General features: G+C 38.6%; 1 protein-coding gene across 1 annotated transcript in view; it reads left to right on the forward strand.

The window, feature by feature from the left end:
- The window catches only part of SVEP1 (sushi, von Willebrand factor type A, EGF and pentraxin domain containing 1), a 118,944-nt gene that overhangs the window by 53,502 nt on the left and 39,895 nt on the right, over positions 1-25,547 (forward strand). Inside the window, exons 10-30 of the mRNA XM_015614961.3 lie at positions 454-561; positions 784-915; positions 2,179-2,373; positions 3,389-3,510; positions 5,468-5,576; positions 7,486-7,674; positions 7,995-8,228; positions 8,743-8,904; positions 9,624-9,785; positions 10,591-10,752; positions 11,284-11,378; positions 12,519-12,615; positions 13,243-13,356; positions 14,210-14,323; positions 15,213-15,414; positions 16,425-16,582; positions 17,696-17,897; positions 18,562-18,737; positions 20,028-20,152; positions 23,544-23,667; positions 24,208-24,378. Of these exons, the coding sequence (XP_015470447.1) occupies positions 454-561; positions 784-915; positions 2,179-2,373; positions 3,389-3,510; positions 5,468-5,576; positions 7,486-7,674; positions 7,995-8,228; positions 8,743-8,904; positions 9,624-9,785; positions 10,591-10,752; positions 11,284-11,378; positions 12,519-12,615; positions 13,243-13,356; positions 14,210-14,323; positions 15,213-15,414; positions 16,425-16,582; positions 17,696-17,897; positions 18,562-18,737; positions 20,028-20,152; positions 23,544-23,667; positions 24,208-24,378 (3,153 nt within the window). The remainder of the gene's footprint in view (positions 1-453; positions 562-783; positions 916-2,178; positions 2,374-3,388; positions 3,511-5,467; positions 5,577-7,485; positions 7,675-7,994; positions 8,229-8,742; positions 8,905-9,623; positions 9,786-10,590; positions 10,753-11,283; positions 11,379-12,518; positions 12,616-13,242; positions 13,357-14,209; positions 14,324-15,212; positions 15,415-16,424; positions 16,583-17,695; positions 17,898-18,561; positions 18,738-20,027; positions 20,153-23,543; positions 23,668-24,207; positions 24,379-25,547) is intronic.

Consider the following 25,547-nt stretch of genomic DNA (forward strand, 5'->3'; position numbering starts at 1 on the left):
CTGCTTGCAATGTTCAGTTTGGGGTGTATTTTATTCTGACTCCTAAGATTACTTTTCATAGTGGTTTATTAAATGTTTTATTGTGTTGTCAGTTATTGCCTTCATCACAAATCTCTATTTAATTCTTGAATGACTCTAAGAAATTTTCCAAAGTCCACACATATTACTGATGAAAATCATTATTCAAGGATTTCTGTCAGACTGTTGTGTTATTCAGGAGTCCTGCAGGTAGGCCAAGGTTTGCTCTGTAGAAGGCAAACACTGCAGAAACCATGCATTCAGCAGAATAATTACTCTTACCTGTTTGCTCAGGATCTTCCAATTGCAGCAACTTCCAAGTGTGCACCTTTGCTGTATCTTCCAATATGAAATTAAAGCTGCTGTTCTGGTTATAGATGCTATTTGAGTGTAGTTCTGTAAGCTAATGTCATGCTGTCCTTTCAAATTCTGCAGACACAGAACCTCCTGTAGTTGACAGGTGCAGATCTCCACCACCCATGCAAGCAGCAGAGAATGACTACCCAGCAACATGGGAAGAACCAGAATTTTCAGACAATTCAGGTGAGATAGTTCTCCCCAAAACATACATGTAACAGTGGAAGGCTAAGGAACTCCACCTGTTTACCCTTGATCCCTCGGAGTTTGAGATTTGCTGAAGTTCCTCTTACTTGGTTATTTTTAAGGACACGTAATTTTGAAGATTTGCTGCCTTCTCCTTTTGCATTTGTCAAGGTTGGGTATGAGCAACACTCTTTCATTTACTGATGCTTTTAACTCTTCCAGGCGGTCCACTGACTATCACTAGGAGTCATGCACCTGGAGACCTCTTTCCCAAAGGAGAGACAACAGTCCAGTACACAGCTGTGGATCCTTCTGGCAATAACAGGACATGTGAGATCCACATTGTCATCAAAGGTGTGTTTTTCTTCAAATTCTGGCCAAGACCTGGCATTGTTTTAGCTGAATATCGTGAAGGATACAAGATTGCTCCACCTCCTCATTCAGTTATTCCCATTTTATATTGAGGTAACTTGAAGGCAGCCAAAATATTTTCTCGTACCAACAAATAAATTGTCTATGGCTGAAGTGGCACAGCAGTGAATTTGGTTCTATAAATTCAAATTATGTACAAAAGCATGGAAATTATGATTCATTAAGCAGTAAAACTTAGAGTTTTTGCAATACCATGTGAAATGTATTAATTGTTGTTACTCAAATCTAGTTTCAAATCTGTGTTAAAAAGAAAATTTTCTTCCAATTTTTCTCCAAGTACATGCAAATACTGCAGCAGATAATAAAACACTCTAGATTTTGGAATATGCCTATACCTATAGATGTACTACTGTATTTTGTTTATTGCATAGACATCTCTTCCCCACGGTTCCCTTTCTCATTAAAAATCCATACAGTAATTTGGCAGATAAATTATTAATAATGAAAAATCTACTTTATATCTGCTTTCTACTTTCTACGTCTCAGTTGGACATCAGTATAAAAATATCTGCCAGTGAAGGGAGAATTTAAAATCATGCAGACTGGAATTTTGGTTCTAGCTTTCAGGAAAGGTAAGTTGCAGATGAATGTGCTAGTCTGTGATTCACTCTAAATCTTAGCAAGGACCAGCCAGTGCTTAGAACTGGCATTGTTATCAAGGTCTATACCATCTCAGACTTTTTGTGGTTCAGTGTTTGTGACATAGTATTTACGGACATGCACAACTTCCTTCACAGCTGGCCTGAAAAACGAGTCATAGCTGAGGTTATGAGGTTATCCTAAGATGATTCTAATTCATACGTTGTTGCAATATTGCAGAAAACATAATATTTCATTTCAGAATTTCAGATGTAATATAGTTTACTAGAATTCATTGTATAAAGTTTGTGTGAAAATTTAGATGGATATTTTAGATTATTTTAGTAAATAGTTTTTCATACGTATAACATTTTTTTAAGTCTTCACGTTTCTAGTTTTCCAATTGCAATGGCAGAATTTGAGAGTTATTTAGCAGTAGCCTGATCCTGACTTTATAGATATGGCAAATAATACTTCCATATGGTTCAACAGAGGCAAGATCAAGTCAATACTAGCTACTTCTGGAAATCCTGTCAGTGCTGTTTTCATGCAGGATCACTTATTTCACCACATTAATCAATATTTAAATATTTGTGTTTTTCATAGGTTCTCCCTGTGAAGTTTCCTTTGAGCCTGTGAATGGTGATTTTATATGCACATCAGATGAAGCAGGAGTTAATTGCTCATTGCACTGTGCAGAGGGTTACAGCTTTGCAGAAGGATCAAGTGAAAACTACTATTGTGCATATGATGATGGTCTCTGGAAGCCACCTTATTCTCCAGAGTGGCCTAGCTGCTCTTGTAAGTCTTACTGTTACTAAAATGAATCTATAACTCATGAAACACTTTATTTATTGATAAAGCAAATGAAAATATTGTAGAAAACCTGACTTCTATTTAATTATAAAAAATATTCTTTGTCCTCTGCCTCTGGCTTGTTAAAAATATTGTGAAATAATGCTTGGAAGTCTGTAAAGATGTTATTTAAGAAGCTGTCTAAACCACAAAAATAGCTGTGAATTTCAGTCACAGGAATCACAAAATAGCAAAGATGGCAAAGCAAACAGGTTAATTGAAACGGTTTGCTAACACTATCAGTGTCATTTTAATAGAAATACAACAGTCTTTGCAATTTACTGATTGAAATGCATAGTGTGTGCTGTGCTTACATTTCTAATTACCACCAGATTAGTAGAGTTTATGTGTTTTCTTTGAGAAGGACACATGTGAAACTTAAGTGCTGGAATTTTCCATGTTTGGTGACATTTTTATAATGAATATATTAGAACTACATTTTAAGCCAGTCTTGCAACCATGTTGCATCCACTTCCATCAGAGTAAATTTCTTGGTTTGAGCAATAAAAGATCAGTGTTTCAGTTATGAACAAATGAGAGTTGTGTTTCAGAGCTACCAATACAAAATCCATAACTTGGACACTTTGGAACTTTGCTTAATTTCTGGATAAGAATTTTTGTATTTAGTCTAGCAGCATTAGTAATAAGGCTTTTATATTTATTGCCTTCCTCTCAGAAGCTGGCAGAGAGTTTAGTTCACAGTTCATAGGTTTCTTCCATTAGGAAAATGCTGAAGTAGAAAAGTGACCTGAGTTTTCAGTTCTTATAACTTTTCCAGTAAATTTCATGCCTTCCAAAGAGTTGTATCATTGACTGAGATGTAAGTGATCCATTTGGATTGCTGATTGAAAGACTATGCTTCTTACCTTCTTGCATTCCAGTTTTGGCCTAAAATGTCTTGATTTTAGTTCTGAAGCTCTTGCACTGATCAGTAAACATTTATTCCTCCAATGATTTTCAGTAAATCGTTTTGCAAACCATGGATTCAAATCCTTTGAAATGCTCTACAAAGCAACGCGATGTGATGACAACAATCTCCTAAACAGCTTTACTGATGCATTTCAGAGTGCACTTGGTAAAATGGTAGGTTAGTAAATACTTCTTCCCTTTACATACTTCTTGAAAAATATTGTACTTTTTCCAAATAACTAATTTTGTACAAGGAAATTAACAGCAGAGGTCTGTAAGTTAAATCTGAGCTTTTTCAGAGGGGGACAAGTTATTTTTTTTTTTAAAATATGATTCACTGGCATTTTAATGTAATTCAGTTCAGTCTTCAATGTGGACTTGTATGGGACAGAATTTATGCAAGTGTCCAACTAGTTTAGGGATCTGCAGCTTGTAGATTTTCAGTAGGCTTCCAAAGAGAACCTGTGCAGTTTTGAAACTCCCAATCAATTGTCCCCTCAATGCTGTTTCTGAAAGTTGGATGTGATCATAAAATAAATGCATTTTATATAGAATGTGTATAATATATAACCAAATAGTATGAATGAACATACATATGTACGATGTTTGGTGTGTACATCCAGGCACTTAAATCCAGTAGCAGTGGTCTGCTCAGGTTTCATGAGTTTCTGAGCTCTCACTCTTATCATTAAATGCATGATACTGAATTTGAAGAGGCCCTATCTTTCTTCTTTGCCATGGCTCTTGCTTTCCACTTCAATATCACAATCTCCCCTGTCAATCCACAAATCTGTCCTCAGCTGAAAAGTAGAAGCAGCAGAACATCAGACGTTCTGATCCCAAGAGTAGATGTCCAGGCCTAGTGGAACATCATCTTTTCTAGCAGAGATCACTGGGCATCTACAGGTATTTTGCAGAACATAGCCCATATTCTACAAAAAGGTTGTCTCCTAACTAAAAAACATTGTTAGCACACACAGATAAATGGGCAAACCCATGCAACTTTGGAACATATGTCAGTAACATCTTAGGTGACATGTCAGGCAATGTCTAACACTTGAACATAAATGTCTGTTATTCTCTTGCCCTGATTCAGGTTTGTTCTTTCCAGTAGAGAAATCTTGAATGGTTTTATTTCTGTTTCTTTCCCTGGTACCACCAGGTTCCAGTGCTTGGAGCATTCCTATTGGCAAGTAAAAGATAATAAGGAAAAAATGGGTAGTGACCTTTCCAAGCAATTACATCAAAATGCAATGGTCTGGAAAAACATTCAGAAAAGCTGTCTTGAATATGTTTATTCCTATTCTCAAGAATTTGAAACTCTACCAGAGATGTGAAAAGTAGGAATGAAGGGGCAGGAACATTTTTCAAATAAAAGTTGATATAGACAAAACAAAACAATTTCAAAACATGGCCTATGGCCCAATTTGCTTGAAACCTTTCTGGAAAAAGCAAAAAATGCGTACTTTATCAAAAATCATGCATTTATCTATTCTTATGTAATCCATTTCCACTGTTTTTGTGGAGGGAAAAAAATAAACAATATCAGAAATGTTTCTGATGAGTTTTCTATTGTGTGATGGGATTTCTGTTGTGTGGCATGGGATTTCTGTCCTCCTGAGATTTTTTTCACTCTTCTCTGAGATCTTTGGGTGCATAAGTCCCTTTCCATGGGTAGAGAGAGGTGGATATGAAGAAGTAAGGTTTGATACCTAGAAAAAAGTGACAGCATTGTTGTAAACCTGACAGAATTACAAGTAACATAACTGGAAAAAAACACAGGTGCTCCAGTCCTCTTCAGCAGGGAGAAAAATGCCTGAATTTATTTCTGTATTCTGGGACTTGGTGCGCAAGAGTGATTAATTGTAAGAGTAATGAATTGACATCTTTTCTTTAAAAAATCTTATGTATCGAAGAGATTGTACTTGTGCAATCTCTTGCTTTCTTATTTCCAACTTGTATCAATAAAACATATGTCTTCTAGCAGACCTGTCCAGGGCTATCAGAGACACGAAAGGGGAAATCTAGTGTCAGTGACAGAACTTTACATTGTAATTAGAAGTTTTTATAAGTCAGGGGAGAGGGCTATGTGGTTTTATGTTTTTAAAGTCATTCTTCTTTATGTTGAAAGGTCCCATCATTCTGTAATGATGTCGATGATATTGACTGCAGATTGGAAGATCAGACACAGAAGCACTGCTTGGAATATAATTATGATTATGAAAATGGATTTGCCATTGGTAATTATTGATTCCATAGGTTCTTAGCCATCCAGGTTTAAAGCTCATGATTCCTGCCACAATGTCTTTAGTGAGATTTTTTTTTTAAGTAATTGTGGTACTCATAAGATAATAAGCAATTACATAAAGGCTTTATAAAAATGTTGTGGAACTCTTTGATGTCTTGTATCGATGCAACTTCTTATATATGGAGGAAAATTTCCTGGGATGCCTTATGGTGGGGAGGGATAAAAAGCACATGCACACACACACTCCTAGAAACCCGCTTGGTTAGCCTAGAGTAAAGGAACTTCTCAAAAACATGCAGTTTAAAACCAAAATACTGAAAAGCTACAATAACTAGATTTGGAGATTGTTCAGAAAATGAAGAGCATCTGTGATGCCAGTTCAGATCTGCACAGAGTCCTCACTGCGTAAAGCTATATGCACCTAAGCTGGCCCATTTGCTGTGAAAATACTTCCTGCATGGAAGGGCAGATTTTGCACCATGACTGTGGCTATATCAGAGTGAAAGCTATAACCATCCTAGTGGCTGTCCCCACTCTGGTTTATGCCAAAGTAAGTAAGTTGTCATTTTCAGTCCATTTTTGAACAGCTTAGTCTCCCTGTTGTACTGCTGTTATTCTTGGCCTTTCTGAGTCCCATAGGGGTTGCTGAGAGCAGAAAAGATGAAAGTGGATAACTTACATTACCAGTGTTAGCAGGAGCCATTTTGGCAGATCCACATCAGAATCTGTCATAGGACTGTGTCTCTTCCACAGGTTTACAGTGGAGTTCTATTTGGTAGAACTTCCTGCTTATACTCACCTTTTATAATGCTTCACTCAGATCATTTGCTTGTGTTCAGACATGGGGCAGGCCTGGATGTTCAGTCTGCAGTTGTCATCAGGGTGAGGATGAATGCTGATGACAGCTGGAACTAATCTGTAAAGGCATGTGAAAAAAAGAGTGTTACAGACATGGAATGTAGCATCCTATTCCCTTCTGGTTTATGTCAGCCTCTTACCAGAATAACCTTGTTGCTGTTTTTCAGGAGTTTCTCATAATTTTACACTGTGGAAGCAGGAGAGGAGAGCTCTCTCCCCAAGGCATAAGAGACAGCAGTTTAGAAAACTAATTGCAAAACTCTCACACAATATTAAACTGTGGGGTTAACTTGTCCTAGTTACCACTGTAAATAAAACACAATCTTGGTGTTGTTTGACACATCAGTTGGTGATGCTAACAGAAAGTTGGCAGATTTTTTTTTTTCCTATCCTCACGTCTTTTAAAAAATAATCTTGATCAATGAAATAGACTGCATCCCTCTAGATTTTGTAATTATGAAAAAGTAGAAGAAAATATTTTGACTGAAATCATATTAGAGTGATGAAGGACATTAGACAAGGGTGGATTTGCCTCACTGTGCGTAACAAGAGATGGCTGTCTGGGGGTAATACACACATAAGGTGATGCCTTTTCTGAGAGGCCAGACAATGTTATAACTGTCCAGGAGTTGTTAGACAAAGATGCAATGGAGGCATGGCAAAGGCTATGCTGTCTATTAGTAAGCAACAAGTGGAATCAAGGGTAAAATGGAATTGTTGAAGAAGTTGATGGTGATGGTGCCAGGTGAGGGTTCATGCAAGACAGAGGAAGAGAAAGAATTGCAACATGTAACTTTTGTAACTAGTTCTTTAAAGCTTTGACTGATTTCACCATACTCAGGACCTGTAGGATATCAGTTAGCAGTAAGATTTTTCATTAGTAAAATGCGGGTACAGTAGCCACTTGTACAGAGTCAAAGTCAACACATATCATCTGTAGCTTCAAACAGATTATATTGGAGCTGTATTTTAGAAATAAGTAGGGGTACTTATTTTCCACATGATGTTGCTTTTCTTTTTGTTTTTTTCTTGATGTCCCACAGGACCTGCTGGCTGGGGAACAGCAAACCACCTGGATTACTCCTATGGTGATTTTGTTGATGCAGTAGAAGGAGAAGACTTATCCAAGCATCTCTCTGCCTCTGTAAAGGCAGCACCTGCTCGGGTCAAAAGACATAAGCTGAATGTTCCAATGACTGACCAAAAAATCAAGTTAATATTTAACATCACAGGTGAGACAAGTCAAGACACTGAACTTCTCTTCTTCCTTCTTTTTAAAAATTGTGTCTTTATTACATTCAGTAAAACTTCTTCAGCTCACAGAAGCCTGGTGAAGATGTAGATGGCAGTTCTCTGGACACATTCATAGCCCCATTTTGTCACAGACTTTCTTCTTGAGGGAGAGATCACAGCCTGGTGTTCATGGAGAGCTTTCTGCGCATGGTCTCCTTTTCACTTTCCACTGACAAGCTTGAATGGTGCACCCTTGATAAATTCCAGAGTTCACTGGAAGTGCTGACTGCAAAATCTGTGTTTGCTGTTTATATTCCAGCTAGCGTGCCACTGCCTGATGAAAGGAATGATACATTGGAACTGGAAAACCAGAGACGGCTCCTTAAAACTCTGGAAACGATCACAAACAGGCTGAATAGAACTCTCAATAAGGAACCCATGTATTCTTTTCAGTTTGCATCTGAACTCATTGTAGCTGACACCAACTCACTGGAGACTGAGAAGGCCTTTCTCTTCTGCAGGCCTGGTTCTGTGCTGAGAGGGAGAATGTGTGGTAAGCCAAATGATTTGTTTCTTATGTGTATTTAAAATCCTTTTGCAAAACAAGGTTTCAGAGGATGTTTGCAGAGTTATGATTTGACACAGTCCAGTGCTTGTGGTCTCCCATAACAATAAACTGCAAAAATGCTTTGCACAGTTTGACTTCCAGAGGATGTTTATGTTCCTAACCAAGGCCTGTGGAAAAGGGATGCTTTGTACCCAGGATTCCACTCCCAGGGGGAAATCAGGCATATCCATCCTTGGCGATACAGAGAAAACAGTGCTTGGTATGCAGTTTTTTAACCCTGTTAGCCCTACGAGTGATGTGTAGCTAAGATAGGGAATTGAATTCCATTTCTTGTGTATAGTTAAATCTTTGCAGTGTTCCAGAGAGATACCTATCTGCTGAGGAACGGAGTCATATTTCATAAAAACATTGTTTGGCTAAATGGGAACTCCAGGGGCAAGAGTGGTATGTATGATTTTTCACTCTGAGGGAAACTTAGGTTTCCAACATTACATTACAGTCAACTGCCCTTTGGGTACCTATTACTCCCTGGAGCATCTTACTTGTGAAAGCTGCTGGACTGGATCCTATCAAGATGAGGAAGGGCAGCTGGAATGCAAAAGCTGTCCATCTGGCAGCTATACTGAGTATCTACACTCTAGAAGCATCTCTGAGTGCAAAGGTAAGAACTTTCATCTTATTTGGACAGCCACTTCTGAATTCTTGATGACATCCTTTTTGGACCCCATGGTGGAAGCACTGAATGAAGCTAGCCTGTGAAATGAGGAGCAGTCCTAATTGCACCTTAATACATATGCATAGGTAATTATCTAAGTTTTCATCACTGCTCTAGCATGCAGGATGCCTGGGCAGAGGTTTTGAGAAGAGTTGGCCTTTGATGCTCTGTTTAATTTCTTTCAGTTCTACATTTAATTTCTGTGATTGCATTTTTCAGACACTAATACACTTAAAATAATTCTGTTGTCGTCCTTGCCAGTCCCTCTCCATCCCACCCTACAGTGCTGAGGCCTTGAACAGCACAGAACCATTATGTGTTCATGACTTCTTATGAAAAGGAAATACCTAGTTTGATTTAATTTTTACTGTCTTTATTGCCATTATTTTTGTTGATTAAAATGAGTAACTGAGTTGTAGTAAATCATCAGTGAGGCTGATTGGAGGGAATCCTCTGGGTAATAATTCACAATTGCACTACAAGTACCTTACCACAAGTGTCTTTTTATTTGCTCTTTGAACCCATGAAGTCCTTCAGAGTAGAGTATGCTCCAGAAGAAAAATTCCTTGTGATGTGGACTGTGATTTCAACATTATTTTCAGAGATCAGGATCCATGTGTCCTGTTGGACATTGCTGAATCTTTCTGAATTTTTTTGCCTTACAGCTCAGTGCAAGCAGGGAACATATTCACCTAATGGTCTTGAGACATGTGAAACATGTCCACTTGGAACATATCAGCCATCATTTGGATCCAGGAATTGCATCTCTTGTCCAGAAAATACATCAACAGTGAAAAGAGGTGCAGTGGATGTCTCAGCTTGTGGAGGTTTGTAACAAAAAGGGTAATGATTTTTTTTTTTTAAGCTAAATATTTAAAATGTCTAAATTACTATTTAAACATCAGCTAATGTAGTCCAATTCATCTGCCTGAGACTGAATTCCTCTTCTGATTAAGGGTAGACCAAGGAACATTTCCCAGCAAAATTATAGGTTGCCTGTTACCAGTGATCTTCCTTCTGATTCTTACATAATGAGGAATAAAATTATATATGTGATGGGTACTTAAATGAAAATAAAATCTGTTTCATTACAGAAGAGAAAGGGAATTGTCACTATTGTTTCTCCTTTGTTTCCTGTACAAAAATTCTGAATTTTACTACAGTTTGCTCCATAATTTGTTCAAAGAAATTCTCCTCAATTGTCTTTGGCAAGCTTTGCCAGAAAAATACCCAGGGAAACAATCTATAGGGATTCATGGTGTAAAAGAGTCTTGTCTTTGTCCTTACTCCTTCTTGAAGTAGGAAAAAGCCAAGAACAACAACCGGAAAAAAAAAGGTGTGAAATATAGAAGGGAAGTTCCATTGAAAAGCTGCCCCCAGAGCAGCAAAAGTAGTAAAATTAAATACCTTCCAGATATTTCCATAATCCTGTGAAAACAGCATGGCATCTCACAAAAGATTGAAAACTGCCATTTCCTAGAGTTGTGAATTCCTGGCAGATTTCATCCTGTTCCTTTTAAGTCTAAGAAGAGACTATGACAGGAGAAGAGAAAGTGATAAAAAAGAGGTGGAGGGAAGTAAGGTGGATGTGCAAAGATCAGGTCACTCAAAAATATTTTTTTCCTCTTGCAGTACCATGTCTTGCAGGCGAGTTCTCTCGCACAGGTTTGACACCCTGCTACCCTTGTCCCAGAGACTACTATCAACCAGACCCAGGAAAGTCCTACTGCTTGTCTTGTCCCTTCTATGGAACAACAACTGTTATTGGTGCCAGATCCATCACAGACTGCTCAAGTAAGACATATTATATCTGCTAGATTTAGTGAGTAAGGGAAACATCTAAAGGACAGCCAGAAGTAGTCTTAACAGAAAGCATCCCACTTAATCTCTGGACAAATGTGGGACTTCAATTCTAAGCAGCAAAGTTCTCAACTGGTTCTGCCTACTGGTGTTCCCTGTTTTTAAGACTAACTCTGATACATGCCAAGGCTCAATAAACAGAGTATACATAAGCAGTGTGTGCACGTTGCCCATGTGTACTAAAACATATGCCATAGAGAGAAACATATATAAATATACACTAATATGTATATGCATGTATTTGTATATAAAAACACAAAATACTTTTATGTGTACGCACATATGTGTCCTTAGAAATTCATATTTTTGTAATGCATACTGTAAAGTTTGCTTTTTATTCCCACAAATTCACTCATTTCAGAATATATTTAGGTGCATTACTAACATGCAGTTATAATGCCCTCATGGAATAGAGGCCTTGCTACACAGTGTTGTTAACAGTACTTTCATATCTTTACTCTTTAGGTTTTGGCTCTACTTTTTCAGCAGCTGAAGAAAGTATTATGATGGTACCAGCCTTCCCAGAAAATATCAGCAAGCGGTACAAAGTCAGCAGCCAGGTAAGAACAAGTGTTATTTTCCAGTGTTATCTCAAATGAAAGAAAAAGCACTTCATGCAGCAGTAAACAAGACCTTTTTAACTGTAATTCTTTTGCTGACTTTATTTCCTGAAGAGATGAAAGCGATGGTTAAGAGAGGAACACTCAAGCTCTCTTTGTAATCATAGAAGCACTTCCATTGAACAGAGGAAGTGCATCTGCTGTTAATCTTAAATTCTGGTTTTCAAGCCTTCATCTGATGTATGAAATACTTATTACATTTGTAAAAGAAAACTAAACTGCATGGAAGAGGTTCAGACAATCTAGAAAAAGTATGGTGACTTTGTTCAGTCATCTGAGATCTTCCATATGCTGAGTTCCAGAAAATGCTACCAGACGTTTAAGTCTCAGATGTAAAATCTGAGTTTACATATTGTAACACAGGTACATTTGAGAGGAGGCAAGCAGAGCTCCCTTCTGTTGTGAGTAACCTCTCTGAAATACAGGCAAGTCCTCATGTGAAACTAGTCTAGTGACAGTGTTTGCTGGAGATGCCTCCTTACCCCCACCCCCTCGCCCCCAGTCTGTAACTCTTGACAAGACTGCTCTGATTGAATTGGAATTTGGGATATTGTGTAAACAGGAGCAAAGCTGACTCATGACAAATTTGGCGTGAACCATCCTCTAAAAGGTGACAAATTGATATGGTTTTAGCTGACCATTTACTCAAGGTGTAAATGTAAAAAAGTAAAACGTAAACCATTTACCTGATGAATTCAGGTTTGCAAGAACAGGAGAAATAATGCCACATGGTGAAGCTCCCTGCCAGGTCACCTGATGGCCAGTAGCAGGAAGTGATTAGCTGATACAGGGGAATGCAAAGTGGAGGACCTGAACATAAATATGGCTTCATATAACCTGTGAATCATAGCTCAGATGGTTTTGAGGGGATTTCGCTAAGCAAAAGGTAATTTTAAAATTTGTGGTATTTTTCAGTAGGAAAAGACCACAAGTGATTAGCATGCTGAGAAGACAGAAGAGGAACTAGAAGCTAATGTTGGTGACTTTTTATCCCATCTTTCCAAAGTGACTGATGGGGTATACAGTCTAAAACTAGAGCATTGTGTGCCAGTTTTGCTGTATCATTTGTGCCTTTGGCAGGTCTTTCATGAGTGTTTTCTGGAACCATGCCACAATAATGGGACATGCAAGCAATTGGGAAGTGGATATATTTGCATATGCCCACTTGGATATACAGGTAAAAAACTGGGAAGTAGGTGAAGCAGCTAGTACTTCATGGTGCCCTTACAAGGAGGAAGTATAAAGAAGCAAAGCATTTCAGTATAGCCTAAATAATTGGAATGTTCATCACTTACTTAGAATATATAAGAATATAGGTACTTCCTCATGTCCTAACTGAATTATGCTGTGTTTTGCAGAAAAGGTTTTGAATGGGATTTCTTTTAATGGAATTTGTGGATGTGAAAATCCTATCACTTGGCAATGTTTATGATTAACAAAAGCTAGAAATTTCCAGCCTTGACAGCTAATTCCACCTTTATGGAGCCTGTACTTGTCTTCAGTGTTAGCTGCCCAGTTGCTTCAAATCAAAGAGATGTCTTATAATTCAATTGTTATCAAGAAGTTACTTTTGATTACCACTCTCTGAAGCTGATCAGTCTGTTGCCCAATGTGTGTCGCATCTTTCTAACATTTGTCTCAGCTCTGTATTAAAGTGTAATCCAATGGAAAGATAATACACCTGAATATCTGCTAATGAAGGCAATTAATCATGTTTTCTTACATTAGGTAGTCATAGCATCCATTTCTCTGAACAGTTTTACATTTTATCTTCCTGTTCTCAGTCCTCTATTTTGCATTCTAGGCTTGAAATGTGAAACACAAGTTGATGAGTGTAAATCATCTCCTTGTCAAAACAATGGGATATGCAAAGATGGCATTGGGACCTTTGTTTGCCACTGTCAACCAGGATATTCAGGTATTTTGTTTCACCTCATAGCTTTTCTTCAGACAGGCTTGGTTTCTGTGCCAAGTAAGTAACACAAAGCACAGGCACTGTGTAATTCCACTACCAGTTATAATAGGAAAACAATATGATCTACAGGTTAGAGTCAGGTTCTACTATATGTGAATAGGTTTTGAAATAAAAGGACAAGCCTCCAAGGACAGGGTATGACAGTGTGTGTTTCTGTGTGTATCCTTCTCTGGTCTGAAAACAGGAATAAGATTTAGGGAACTAGCAAATATTAACAGGGAAAGTGCTTGTGTGACTGACTGCCCAACTAGACACAGCATTTATGTGGCTGCTTTACTTCAATCCTATGAATAAATGAGTGGGCTTTTGCTTATATTTTTTTCTCTGTGTTTTTAACTGTCACCTGCGTGCACATTGCAGGTATTGCAATCTGCAGGGAAACTAACATACTTGAACAGCTGGCCAAAACAGCACCTGATTTCTAAATATGGAAATAAACTACTGAGGAGATAATTTTCTGTTATCAAAAAAAAGCTTTGTGTTTTCCATTAGAAATGGTCTCCCTCATTGTTCATGTTTATGACAGTACATTTATTTATAGCAGCATTAGCTGGATGTATTTTTAAACATTTTAAAGATACACTTTTCATCTTGATTTCAGCATCTAAATAACACAGATGATCTGTGTAGCTGTTGCAGTAGTGCAGTCAATGAAGTAATTCTGTCACCTGCTCTCAGTAACTTCTTGTCATGCTCTAAGTAGGGTTATTGCTTCGTTGTCCACACCCAGTCCCTGCTGCATACAGTCTGTGACCATGTCTTGATCGTGCCTTGTACTAATCCTTGCTGTTCAAAGGTCTCTTGTGCGAGGAAGACATAAATGAATGTAGCTCCAGTCCGTGTTTGAATGGAGCCCACTGTGTTGATGGCAAGAATGGCTACCACTGCACGTGTGCAAAAGGGTTCACAGGTACAGCTTGTTCTCTTTAAGTTAGCCTTTACTCTTTCTGACCAAAAAAATGTGTCTTCCTACCCTAAGTATTATATACCTAAAGTATTTCCATCTCACTGCTATATATAAGTCACATGTTGATATGAATGTAAGTTATGGATGCCCCTTAGGTCCAGCCAAACTCTCAGACTCTCTGCAGTGTTAACATTACTCCAGAAGGATTTACTAAGTGCTAGATCTTCAATCACTAATTTTGCCATGAACTTGCTCTGTGACATTAAGGAGCAAATAATGACATTCTAAAGGGTTCAAATAGATACCTTTCATTTTATTTTAAAATAAAAATATTTTAACAGTAGATAAAATGGTCCATATTAAAACTACTCCCCAGTCCCATACTCTGCTTTTGCAGATTTCTGTAACAAATACACATATCTTTTGATTATATGTTGCCAAAGAGCTCCACTATAAAATTACGTGCAGTTTCAGTGCTTGTGATGTAGGGCCTCTTTCACCTCATAAATCACAGAATCATGTGTTTCTGGCTTTCACATCTCTCCCTAGAGTTAGAGTTTCAGCCAAGTGTCTTTTATAGTAGCCTTTCATCAGTTGCTCAGAATGGTTTCTCAGGTGATTTCCTGGTTCACTACAAATTAGTCATGTTTAAATTCAACAGTTTGCTACATGTTATTTCTGTAACTGTTAAGATGGTTCCCATAATGCTTCTGTGTTTACTTAACCTGTGTTAATGGAGAGAATTCCAAACCTAGATGGCTACTCAGATGTTTGTTTTTTCTCAGAAGGTCAGCTGCATCCTTTAAAAAACAGAGACGGGTTAATAATCTTCTCTCTTAGGTTAATTCAATCTAGAGCTGTTACTTTGTTTTTTTGGTTTTTTTATTCTCAGGTGATCACTGTGAAAGGGAGATGAATGAATGCCTTTCAAACCCATGTCTTAATAGGGCTGTTTGTGAAGATCGAGTTGGAAGTTTCTCCTGCAAATGTCTCCCAGGTTTTACTGGTGTCTTGTGTGAAAGAAACATTGATGAGTGTCTCAGCAGACCCTGTAGGAATGGAGCTACATGCAGAGATGGTATCAACAGCTTCAGGTGAAAAACAGATGATTAATGTAATATAATGTGGAAAGTCAGACATGTTGAGGTGCCTCAGCCTTCTTCAGTTTCAGAAAGCATATTTTGGCAGATCCAAAATAAGTGGTCCCTTTAGGCACACTAAAGGAGATCTTAAAAGACAAGAATATATATCCTTGACTTGACTCTTAAGAAGTTCCAAGGAAAACAGCAAAGGAAATATGCAGGGTTTGAAATGTAAGCATGGTAGGACTGCATGGTTTTAATATTGATATTCCAGAAGATGTCCATTTTCCCAAATTTCAGGGGCTTATCTTGCTTTCCACTGGAATAATACACGATGACCAATTATGTACCTGGTAATACTACATTTCTATAGCTTGGAAAGATGGAGATAGCTGTACATATTGAGCCTAAAAAGGTTAAAATACAAAACCCAGTGTAAACTTCCAGCTATTTAATTTTATGATTTAGGGTAACTGAACTCAGGTCAGAAGCTACAAATGACAGTAGAAGTGTCATACCCTAGATAACTGTATAGGTAGATGGGCCAGCTGTTAACATCTGTGTTTAGTAAGTCTTTCCCTCCCAAAAGGCCCAGAAGTTTTGGTGCCTTTCAAACACCTTGGTTTTCCAAGTATCAGAGGTTTTGGCGTCTGTACTGGCTTGGTTTTCCTTATATATAAAGGTGTCTGAAAAGTTGAATACCTCTCATGTTTAATTCTGTGTATGTAAGAAGTATGTTTTACTCATGAAAGTACAATGGTTATGTCTCACAGTTTCATGTAAAGAGATGCAGGCAGTTTAAATATTGTGTTGTCCCTGCCTAGAAGTGATATTATGCAGCTAATAGAATACAAGCATGCTTAAGAGGGACAAAACAAAATAAAACTCCATTAATTCTGTAGTATATCATCTGTTGATTTCTTCAGCATTATTATATACTGTTCTCATTGGCTGATCTGGCCTCATAGCCAGAATTGTTATGATGGCTGTGACCTTTGAAGTGTGTTTCTCTTCCTCTGTAGGTGTCTGTGTGTGACAGGGTACACAGGACTGAACTGTGAGGTGAACATCAATGACTGTGACTCCAGTCCCTGCTTAAACCAAGCCACCTGTGTGGATGCCTTGAACTCGTACGTTTGTAAATGTCCCCCTGGCTTTACAGGCAGCAGGTGTGAAACAGGTACACAGGACTGTTTCAGAAAAAGGTGGCTTGACTAAGTCTCTGTGCAAAATGTGCACTGGCTGGGCTGATTTCATACAGCTTCCCCAGAAAGTAGCTAGGGTGGTGGGACTGTGAGAGGATGAGTGAAACCTGTGTTACTGCAAGATTAATAAGTGTAATTGCAGACAAGTAACAGCATGTCTCTGTCATTTCTCTTTTCTAAGGCATGATTTTATCTTCTTAATATCCAGTAGGTCTATTTAATTTTAATTTGCATTTGCCCTGTGTATCTAAGTAGATCTTTCTGTTTATCGTATTTTGTGTAGGGCTTTGCATTACAGGGTTGGAGATTAGTAAGAGGTGGTCTCAGCTTTAGAAGTCCAAGTTCCCTACAGGCAGAAGGGTATCAAGTTTGCTATGGTCAGGTGGTGTGGGTCACACCCAAAGCACATCATCCTGGGGGACACTAGAGACATTTGAGCCACAATGCTCAAATCTCTCTCCCCTGAAATCATAAAGTAATTTGAATGGTAATCAGAAGCCATGCTTATTTCACAAAGACATAAGACATGCAGGATATTTACACCTGCCATCCTATGTCAGAATTTAACACCCACCTTTCAGGAGAGCTCCACTTGGTAACATTGCATGTAGCATCCTTGTAAAGTATGTCACTGTCCATTGAACAGCAGCACAGAAGTGCTGTCCCATGCCAGGGCAGTGTATTTCAGTAAGTCCAGGACAGTATAAATCTTGAGTTGTTTTGGGGATTTTCTTGAAAGCTTGATTAAATTGAACCATCTGATTATAACCAGATCTTTATGTTGTTGGATGGTAGACAGATATGTCATTTCAGTGATAGAGGGTAGAGAAGAAAGGTTCATGTTCATTGCTAGATAAACCAACGTCTTTTCCAGATATTTGTCTTCAAATGATGTATTCTAGCCTTGGAAAGCTCTATATTCTGGCTGATGTTAGACTGCCAGAAGTTCTTTCAACCCCTATTTCATTTAGTGAACAATATTTGTAGATGGGCTGCATTCCACTTTATTGCATTCACTTAGATTTCATTGGATTCTCTTTCCATGTTTGTTGGAATATTGTTCTGAAAACTCTTTGTCTTTGTTGCAGAACAGTCCTCTGGTTTCAATCTTGATTTTGAAGTCTCTGGTATCTATGGATATGTCATGCTTGATGGTGTTTTACCATCTCTTGGTGACATCACCTGTACATTCTGGATGAGATCCACTGATACCACAAACTACGGGACTCCCATTTCTTATGCAGTAGAGAATGGAAGTGATAATGCATTTCTTCTGACTGATTACAATGGGTAAATCACAGTTTTGCTTTTCTATAGTTTACAGATGTCTTGGATTGATAAAGGAAGTGTAGAACAGAAGTTTAAATATAAGCTTTGCCTGCTTTGGGGTAGAAAAATCTGTCCCTTGACAGAGTTGTCTCCTAGTTTTGTTTTTCTCGGTGCTTTGTTTCCATCACTTTTTGTTCTGTAGAAGAGTAATGGCAAGAGAGCAGTGAATTTAGACAACATGATTTTTTTTCTGGACTACATTCACATCTTTTCTAAATGGCTCATTGAGACAATGGGTGGAACAAATGGAGCTCAGCACTCAGAGTACTTCTGGCATGATTTTAAAACAGAGTATGACTTGCACTTTTACTAAAGCAGAGTATGATTTGTAGTCTGACTCCTAACTCAGCAGGTAAATTGAGGAATCTACTGTGCAGTCATGACTTGATCCTTAATATTTTGTTACAAAAACATGTTGCTTATTTCACCATGTTTTGCATGTGATAACCAACTTCCAAGTCCTCTGGGAGAAAGATATCATGTAGGATGATCTTTCAGGACAGATTTCTCATGTGATACAGTTACCTTGTCAGTCAAATCACATATCTTTGAGTCATGGGGGACAGACCATGCTTTTAAAGTAGCTTCAAGCAGCTGAGTATGTCTGTGTCTTCCTCCCATGCAGCTGGGTGCTTTATGTGAATGGGAAGGAGAAGATAACAGACTGTCCCTCAGTGAACGATGGTAACTGGCATCACATCGCCGTGACATGGACGTGCACGGATGGGGCATGGAAGGTGTACATCGATGGAAAACTGTCCGATGGAGGCAGCGGGCTTTCTGTTGGATCAAAAATCCCTGGTATGCTTTATTTATATTATACCACATCTGTTGCCTTCATTCTGTTTATATTGCAGAATATTCAAGAAAACGTTCAGGTGTTTTTAGAATATAAATTCAGGTTTTCAGCATTTCTGAAAAGCTCATGTTTGCTGTTCTTTGTTGTGAGGGCAGCTCCCCTCACTCAGCATCACTGAAGACAAAGTGCACATTTCTAGGGTATATTGGTAGGTAACTTGTTTTATGGACAACACAGTTTATTCCACAAAAGAACCTGTGCAGAGTTGGTTCTGGGATGGCTTTGTGAGAGTAAGGGTCTCACTCAACAAAATAAAGGTTATCTGGCATTTTCCTTACATATATATGTTTAGGGTTGATTAACTTAGCCTTTTCCTGTTCTTTTCAGTCATATATTTGATGTAATGTTTGTATTCTTTCCTAACAAGGTGGGGTTTGTTATTTCATTGTTTTCTGTGATCAGTCATCTGTAGAGTAATATCAGAGGGCATAAAAAGGACTATCTTCAGGATTGAAGAGCTGTGAAAAGCCTGGTATTACTTGGCTGCAAAGAGGTTTTGTTTTGATACTGTTTACATACTGCCACCATCCAAATCTGCACAGAATTTCAAAAGACTATTTTACTAAAATAAAAAATACAGTGTTGAAGCATTTTAGTCCATGATCCTTATGTTTTCCCCTGTCTTTCCCACTTAAACTGGAGTTCTCTCTAGAGATAAGACATGTGGAAGTGTGCTATCTCCATTACTTGTTGACCTTGTCCACATACCCTATGATGCAGAAAATGCATGTTCACATGTTACTGGTCAAGGAGAATAAACTTAACTGGTGTGCCATGTCTCAGAGCATTGAGTGCCCTCAGTGTGCTTGTGAGGGTATGGGATCACATTTGACCTGTAGGACTTTGTAAGCTTTTGTTTAAAGCAGGAAGTGCAGGTTAGTATTGTAAAATATGCTCCACCTGCTCAAAACTGCATTTTACATTGCTGTCTGTTATGCTTTAAATATGGACCTACAAGTGATCTCTTTGAGCCAGTATCATTCCTGAAGCAGCCATAGGTGATTTCTGCTCCCATATGTATTTGACAGTCACTTCCAAATTGCTATGTTCACCTACCTCAGTCTAACATAACATTGCCAAAGGTTTTGCTGAGAGTGTTGAAGGTGGCTGGCCTTCACTGCAAAATCCTGGTAACACAGGGCAGCAAAATTTTTGTTTTGCTTAGTTTTTGATCTTACGGGATCCCTGCTCTAAGGCTTTGTTTCTTACCCTTCTTCAAATTCTGAGTTTAGGTGGTGGTGCACTTGTGCTGGGACAAGAGCAAGATCAAAAAGGAGAAGGATTCAACCCAGCTGAATCTTTTGTGGGCTCCATCAGCCAGCTCAACATTTGGGATCATGTACTTTCTCCACAGCAGGTAAGTCCTTAATGCAGTGTTAGAGCAGAGGGCTCTGAACATAGGATGAACATTTGAGAAGGCATTCTAGGTTAGCATATTGGGTAGACCCCTACTCCCACAGAAGTCAGTGGGGACCAGGTGGAGCTCTGGCTTAGGGTAATAAGCTTAGTGTAGTTAGTAAAGTAGCTTTAAGCAAAACTAAGTCTGGTGAAATCAACACTGAGTCACCTTCTATTTTGATTGAGCCTTTCTGTAGTGTGTGGCTTTGAAACAGAAAGGAAATCATGCATTAAAATGAACAGTACTCTAAAAGAGACAGAAATGCAATGAAACAAGCTAAGTGCTTGCTTTACAACACTACCACAGTTTCCTCATTCTGCTGTTAAAACTTCAGAGAGGAGACATCAGAATTTCTGTCAATGCATTAGACACTGAAAAATGTGAGCTATATAGTTTCAGAAAGTCTGAAAGGGCTGGATAACTGAATGCTGAGTTACACCTAATCAGGTACCTAAAATAAAAGCTTGGCAGCACCAAACTTCCATTGAGTTAAAAATTTATAAAGATTGAAAGATGTCTGCAAGGACAGTGTTCCATCAACTTTTCTGGGAGACAAGCTTCAGTGCTCAGTTATCCCCAGACTGGAATTTGTTTCTGTGTGCCTAGTTGGGACCCCCCAGTTCCATTTATGACTACTAGTTGTGTCTTCCACCATGTGCTGCTGTACAAGCCTGACTCTGTGTACCTGATCATCTCCCCATACACACAGGGCTGCTGAGAGGTGTCCCCATAGCTGTTTCTGCTCTATGCTGAACCAAGCTCTCCTCCCAGGGCAAATCCATCCCATCCCATCCCTGAACCTGCTCCAGCTTGTCAATGTCTTTCTTGCTGTGAATAATCCGGAATGGAATGCAGTACTCCAGATGTGACCTAATAAGCACTGAGAAAGAATAATCACTTGGTTTCCTGATGGTAACCCTATTTACACTGCCAAGGATGCTGTTGGTCCTCACTGTTTGCTCAGTGCACAGCTGGCCAGTATTCATGTCACTAGCTGCCAGAGTCCCTAAGTTCTTTTCCACAGAGCTGCTCCTGCTCTTGGCTTTCCTCACCTATATTGTCCAGAAGTTTTTTCCTTCTCACTTTTCCTTCTTGATTTTTTGAAGTCTGGGTTGGCCCTTTACTCCAGCCTGTCAAGATGCCTATGGATGTAACTCTGTCCTTGAGCACACTGACGGGTGATACTATCACCAGCTTGATATTATCTGCAAATGTGATGACAGTGCTCCATTACCACTTCCTGCACCTTAGTTTTTCAGTTTTGAAGGTCAGAAGGTCAGAAGTGTTAAACTGTTGATAACACTTGAACAACAAAGAAAAATGTTTGAAGTTAGAGGTATTTCTCTGGGAGAAAATCTTTGGATTAGAAGGTTTTGCTCTTCTGATTTTTCTTAAAGTTGTGTCACTAATTGGTGGTTTATAGCTGTTTGTTATCCATGATCCAAATAAGAAATAATAACATGAACAAAAAAAAAAAGGTAAAGCAGAACCTTTGCTTCCAGCATCCAAACATCTCCTCTGTTTATTTCTCTGGTTTTTTACTACTTTGCTTCTCTGATAGGTTTAAAGTTTTAAACCTAAACCATCCATCCTAAAACCTACCCAACCATCTGCTACTTTTCTTGGCTTTTAGGGTCACCAACTGTTGCACTGCCAAATCAGATCTTCAAGTTTTTCTTCACTAGCAGTTTTGAAGCTGATAAGTGTACATGTGATTTTACAGGGCATACTGGTGAAGTTTTAGGTGCAACTTTCTGAAACTTTATCAGTAGTTGCCCCTCTTTAATGACAGATCTGATTGAATTCCCACTTGCTTCAGATGCAATAGAGGTAGGACAAGGAAGAAAATCTTGCCATTCATTTACAGTATCCATATTACTCATCTGAAAAGACAGATGTGACCCCAGACAGGAAGCTGAGCCAAGTAAGCTTCCTATACAATTTTTACCTCATTCATTTCAGAGATTGGAAGTGCTATTGTAATCCGTTATCATTAGGTTTGTTCTGGCCAGCTGGAACTATTCATTAAGTCTTACCTTTCTATTCTCAGCCATAAAAGAAAGCAGCATGACAGAATATGTTGCCTAGTGAATAAAGGAAGGTGGAATCTAGTCTTTAAGATTTTTCATTGCATGCTTTAGTTGCTTATTCACTTGCACATTTATTTGATACAGGTAAATTATCATTCTAGTAGTTTTGTTGTTGAATAGATGGCAACAGAAATATGAGTAGGGAATAAGTGGTCCTTTCTGGCCCTCCAGTCTCCATCATATGGCTTGAAAAGGCTGATTCCCAAACTTCTTTTTCCCACACTGGAAATACTTTAATGCAGATTCCTTGCAATTTGTTTGCAGCCTTTGGTCTAAGCAGTTTCCATTGGCACAGACTGCAGAAATGAGAACTTTGAAATGGCCTCAGAATAAACAGAGAACTTCAGTTTCTTCTCCAGCTATACTGGCTCTAGAAAAGTCCAATCTGCCTCTATGAGTTCAGAGCAGGGACAATATGAGAACAAATCACTCCGAAGTTCATGATGTACCTTTCCTTCCCACAAGTATAGACACAGTAGAACATTATTCTTGGTAGTTGACTTCACCCACTGTAAACGTGACAGAAGGCAATCACTTATCTGAGCAAACTTTTCTATCAGAGACATATGACCAAATCTTCTCTCAAGATACCAACCTGCTCTTGGTCTAATAGTGTGTTCCTTTGTTCCTCCTGTGCTTAGCTGGCCTACATGGCTCCTGTTTCTATACTCCATTAGTTATGTCCCTGTCCTGCCTAATTGGGCCTACAGTGTTTTAGAGATTCTAGTTTATTCAGTTCATAAAACTTGTGTTCTGGAAACAACTAATTGCCTAGTAGTAATTGCTTCTTTTTGTGTTTCTGTCCCTTATATGTGGTGCAGTGCTAGCAGTTTTCAGAATACAGATCTTTAACATTAAGTTCCTTTTGGCTCCTATTTGACATTTTCTGCAAATAGATAAGTGTTCTCTTCAGGTTGCATCCTCATTACTGTCTTTTTCTGTGACGTAGATGTGTTTTTCTTGTACACTCACAAATGCAATTGTGTCTCAAGAACTGTGTTCAATACCTTGTTTGTATGTCAAGTTGTCCTTCAGGTAGTGACTCAGCACGAACTGTCCATAGCTAGACGGCGTATAAGAGCAGAATAATAAGTACTTCAGCCAGGAACCTCTTGTGCTAGAAAGGATGAGCATTACTCCCTCAAGGATCATGTACTAGTGTTGCATGCACGCATGAAGGGAATATTATTTTTTTTTTTTAATATTCTTTTCCTACATTGTCCTTAAACATCACCTAACCAACTGTTTTAAATCTATAGGTAGAATCTCTGGCTACATCCTGTCCAGAAGAACTGCAAAAAGGAAATGTACTAGCCTGGCCAGATTTCCTGCCAGGAGTTGTTGGAAGAGTGAAGATAGATTACAAGAGTATATTTTGTGCTGGTTAGAACTTTACTTCCTAGAACCCTTTTTTTTTTCTGAACAATACTGTAAGACTCTTTTATGGAGTCAACTAGCTAGCTTTCAACCTTTGCGCTACTAACCTTGAATAAATTATTTTGATAATTTGGCAGTTAGAACATGCAGTCCTTCATTCTTCAAATTCCAGGGTTTTGTAACAAAAGTTCATTGAAATCTCTGACAAAAATTTATTGCTTCCTGAATTGAGATGGGAAAAGAGTGAAGATGGTACTGGATAAAAAAAAAAAAAAAACCAAAACAAATATTCTTCTATTCTAAGAATACTTATATGGTATTCAAATACCTGCTGCCTCCTTGCTGCTTTTTCTGTAGATTCCTTTTCTGTTTTTATATGTTGATGATTCTCAAAACCCTTTGGGCCCAAATGGGATGTAGCATGCATAACATTTCTGAAAGCTTTTTCCTGGATAAACTTATATGGGTTCAAAAAATCACATAACCAATTTATTCATTTCAGCACATAACTGTACTTCTTACTGTATGCATATATTTTGTCCACAGATTGTCCATCTTTGCAAGGATCCATACCTCATCTGCGGGCCTCTTCTGCTGATCTAAAGCCAGGGTCAAAAGTGAGCCTTTCCTGTGACCCAGGATTCCAGATAGTGGGAAACTCTGTTCAACACTGCCTTAACCTGGGACAGTGGACCCGGCCTTTTCCCCGCTGTGAAAGTGAGTTGTCTCAGTGGGCTGGCAGGATTAGGAAACCCAAGTGTTTATTGGGATCCTATCACTATTCATGGCCTGGGTTTTTTTTGCAACTCTCATTCACTTTAATCCATCCATGTTACAGCACCATGTTACATATATGCTTAAAACTAAATTCATGTTTTGCTGAGCAGAAACTGTATCATGATCAGGTTGTTTTTCAGTCAGTTTCTAACACCCATGGGTGTTAGAGAAATTGGTCCATTTGGATCAGCAATCTGGTACTTTCCTCCCCAGTGGCATCAGGAGTGTGGAAGATGCACAGGAAATGCTAGAATATCTCTGTGATTTCTAGATGTCACTGAGAATGTCTGGTTTGAAGTAGAAGCCTAGACTTAAGTTATGAACTAATTTCTTTAAAGGAAGCAGATATTTCTGTTAGGACTTGGAAGTGCTCCAAGACTTACAGGATTTCTTCAAAGACTCTGAGCTGTATGCATTCAGGCTGCCAAGTTTCTTTTGATTCTATGATTCCTGCTCCTGCTTTCTCCTTTCCTTTGGTCCTCCTCTGTTGTGACTGCACATACGACAGCAGTTGCTTGTGTTGGAGCTGATTACATTTTTCATTTCAGCAGGCTAGTAAATTAGGTCCAGAAGTAAATATTGCACAATCCTAGAATTTATATGTAGTTTGGAGAAGATAATCTAATTTTTTATAAATACCTTTTAAATAGTTTTATCTAGATTTTAATGCCTTACTCTTCATTCAGTTGTTTGTAGCAAAAGTCCATCTCATCTTTTGTGTACAGAACAGCATGTCCATGAGGATTTACCCAAAAGCAAGTCCTGCTGGGCAGAAGGAAAGTTCACTGGCAGAGACAGCTTTGCAATTTCTTGGTGTGTGATCACTAGCAAACCACCAGAATTCTGTTAGTAATCACTGTCTTCACCCACCAGGATACTTTTCCTCTTCCTGGTGCTAAATACCCCCAAAGCCACAGATGCCTGAGAGCTTGTCTTCATTACAGGCTCTCCAGCTCTATTCCTTTACAGCGAGTACTTGGCTTCCATTACTACAGGCTTTAAATTCTTGTCGAGCAATCCCTGCACACAGCTAGGGGACCAGGACTTGCTATAACCCATGTAAGCTACAAAGGTGAGCTGTGTAGCTGTAATAATAAGTTCAAGTCTTT

Source organism: Parus major, chromosome Z (assembly GCF_001522545.3).
Source record: "Parus major isolate Abel chromosome Z, Parus_major1.1, whole genome shotgun sequence".
In the NCBI taxonomy this organism is placed as follows: Eukaryota; Metazoa; Chordata; class Aves; order Passeriformes; family Paridae; genus Parus; species Parus major.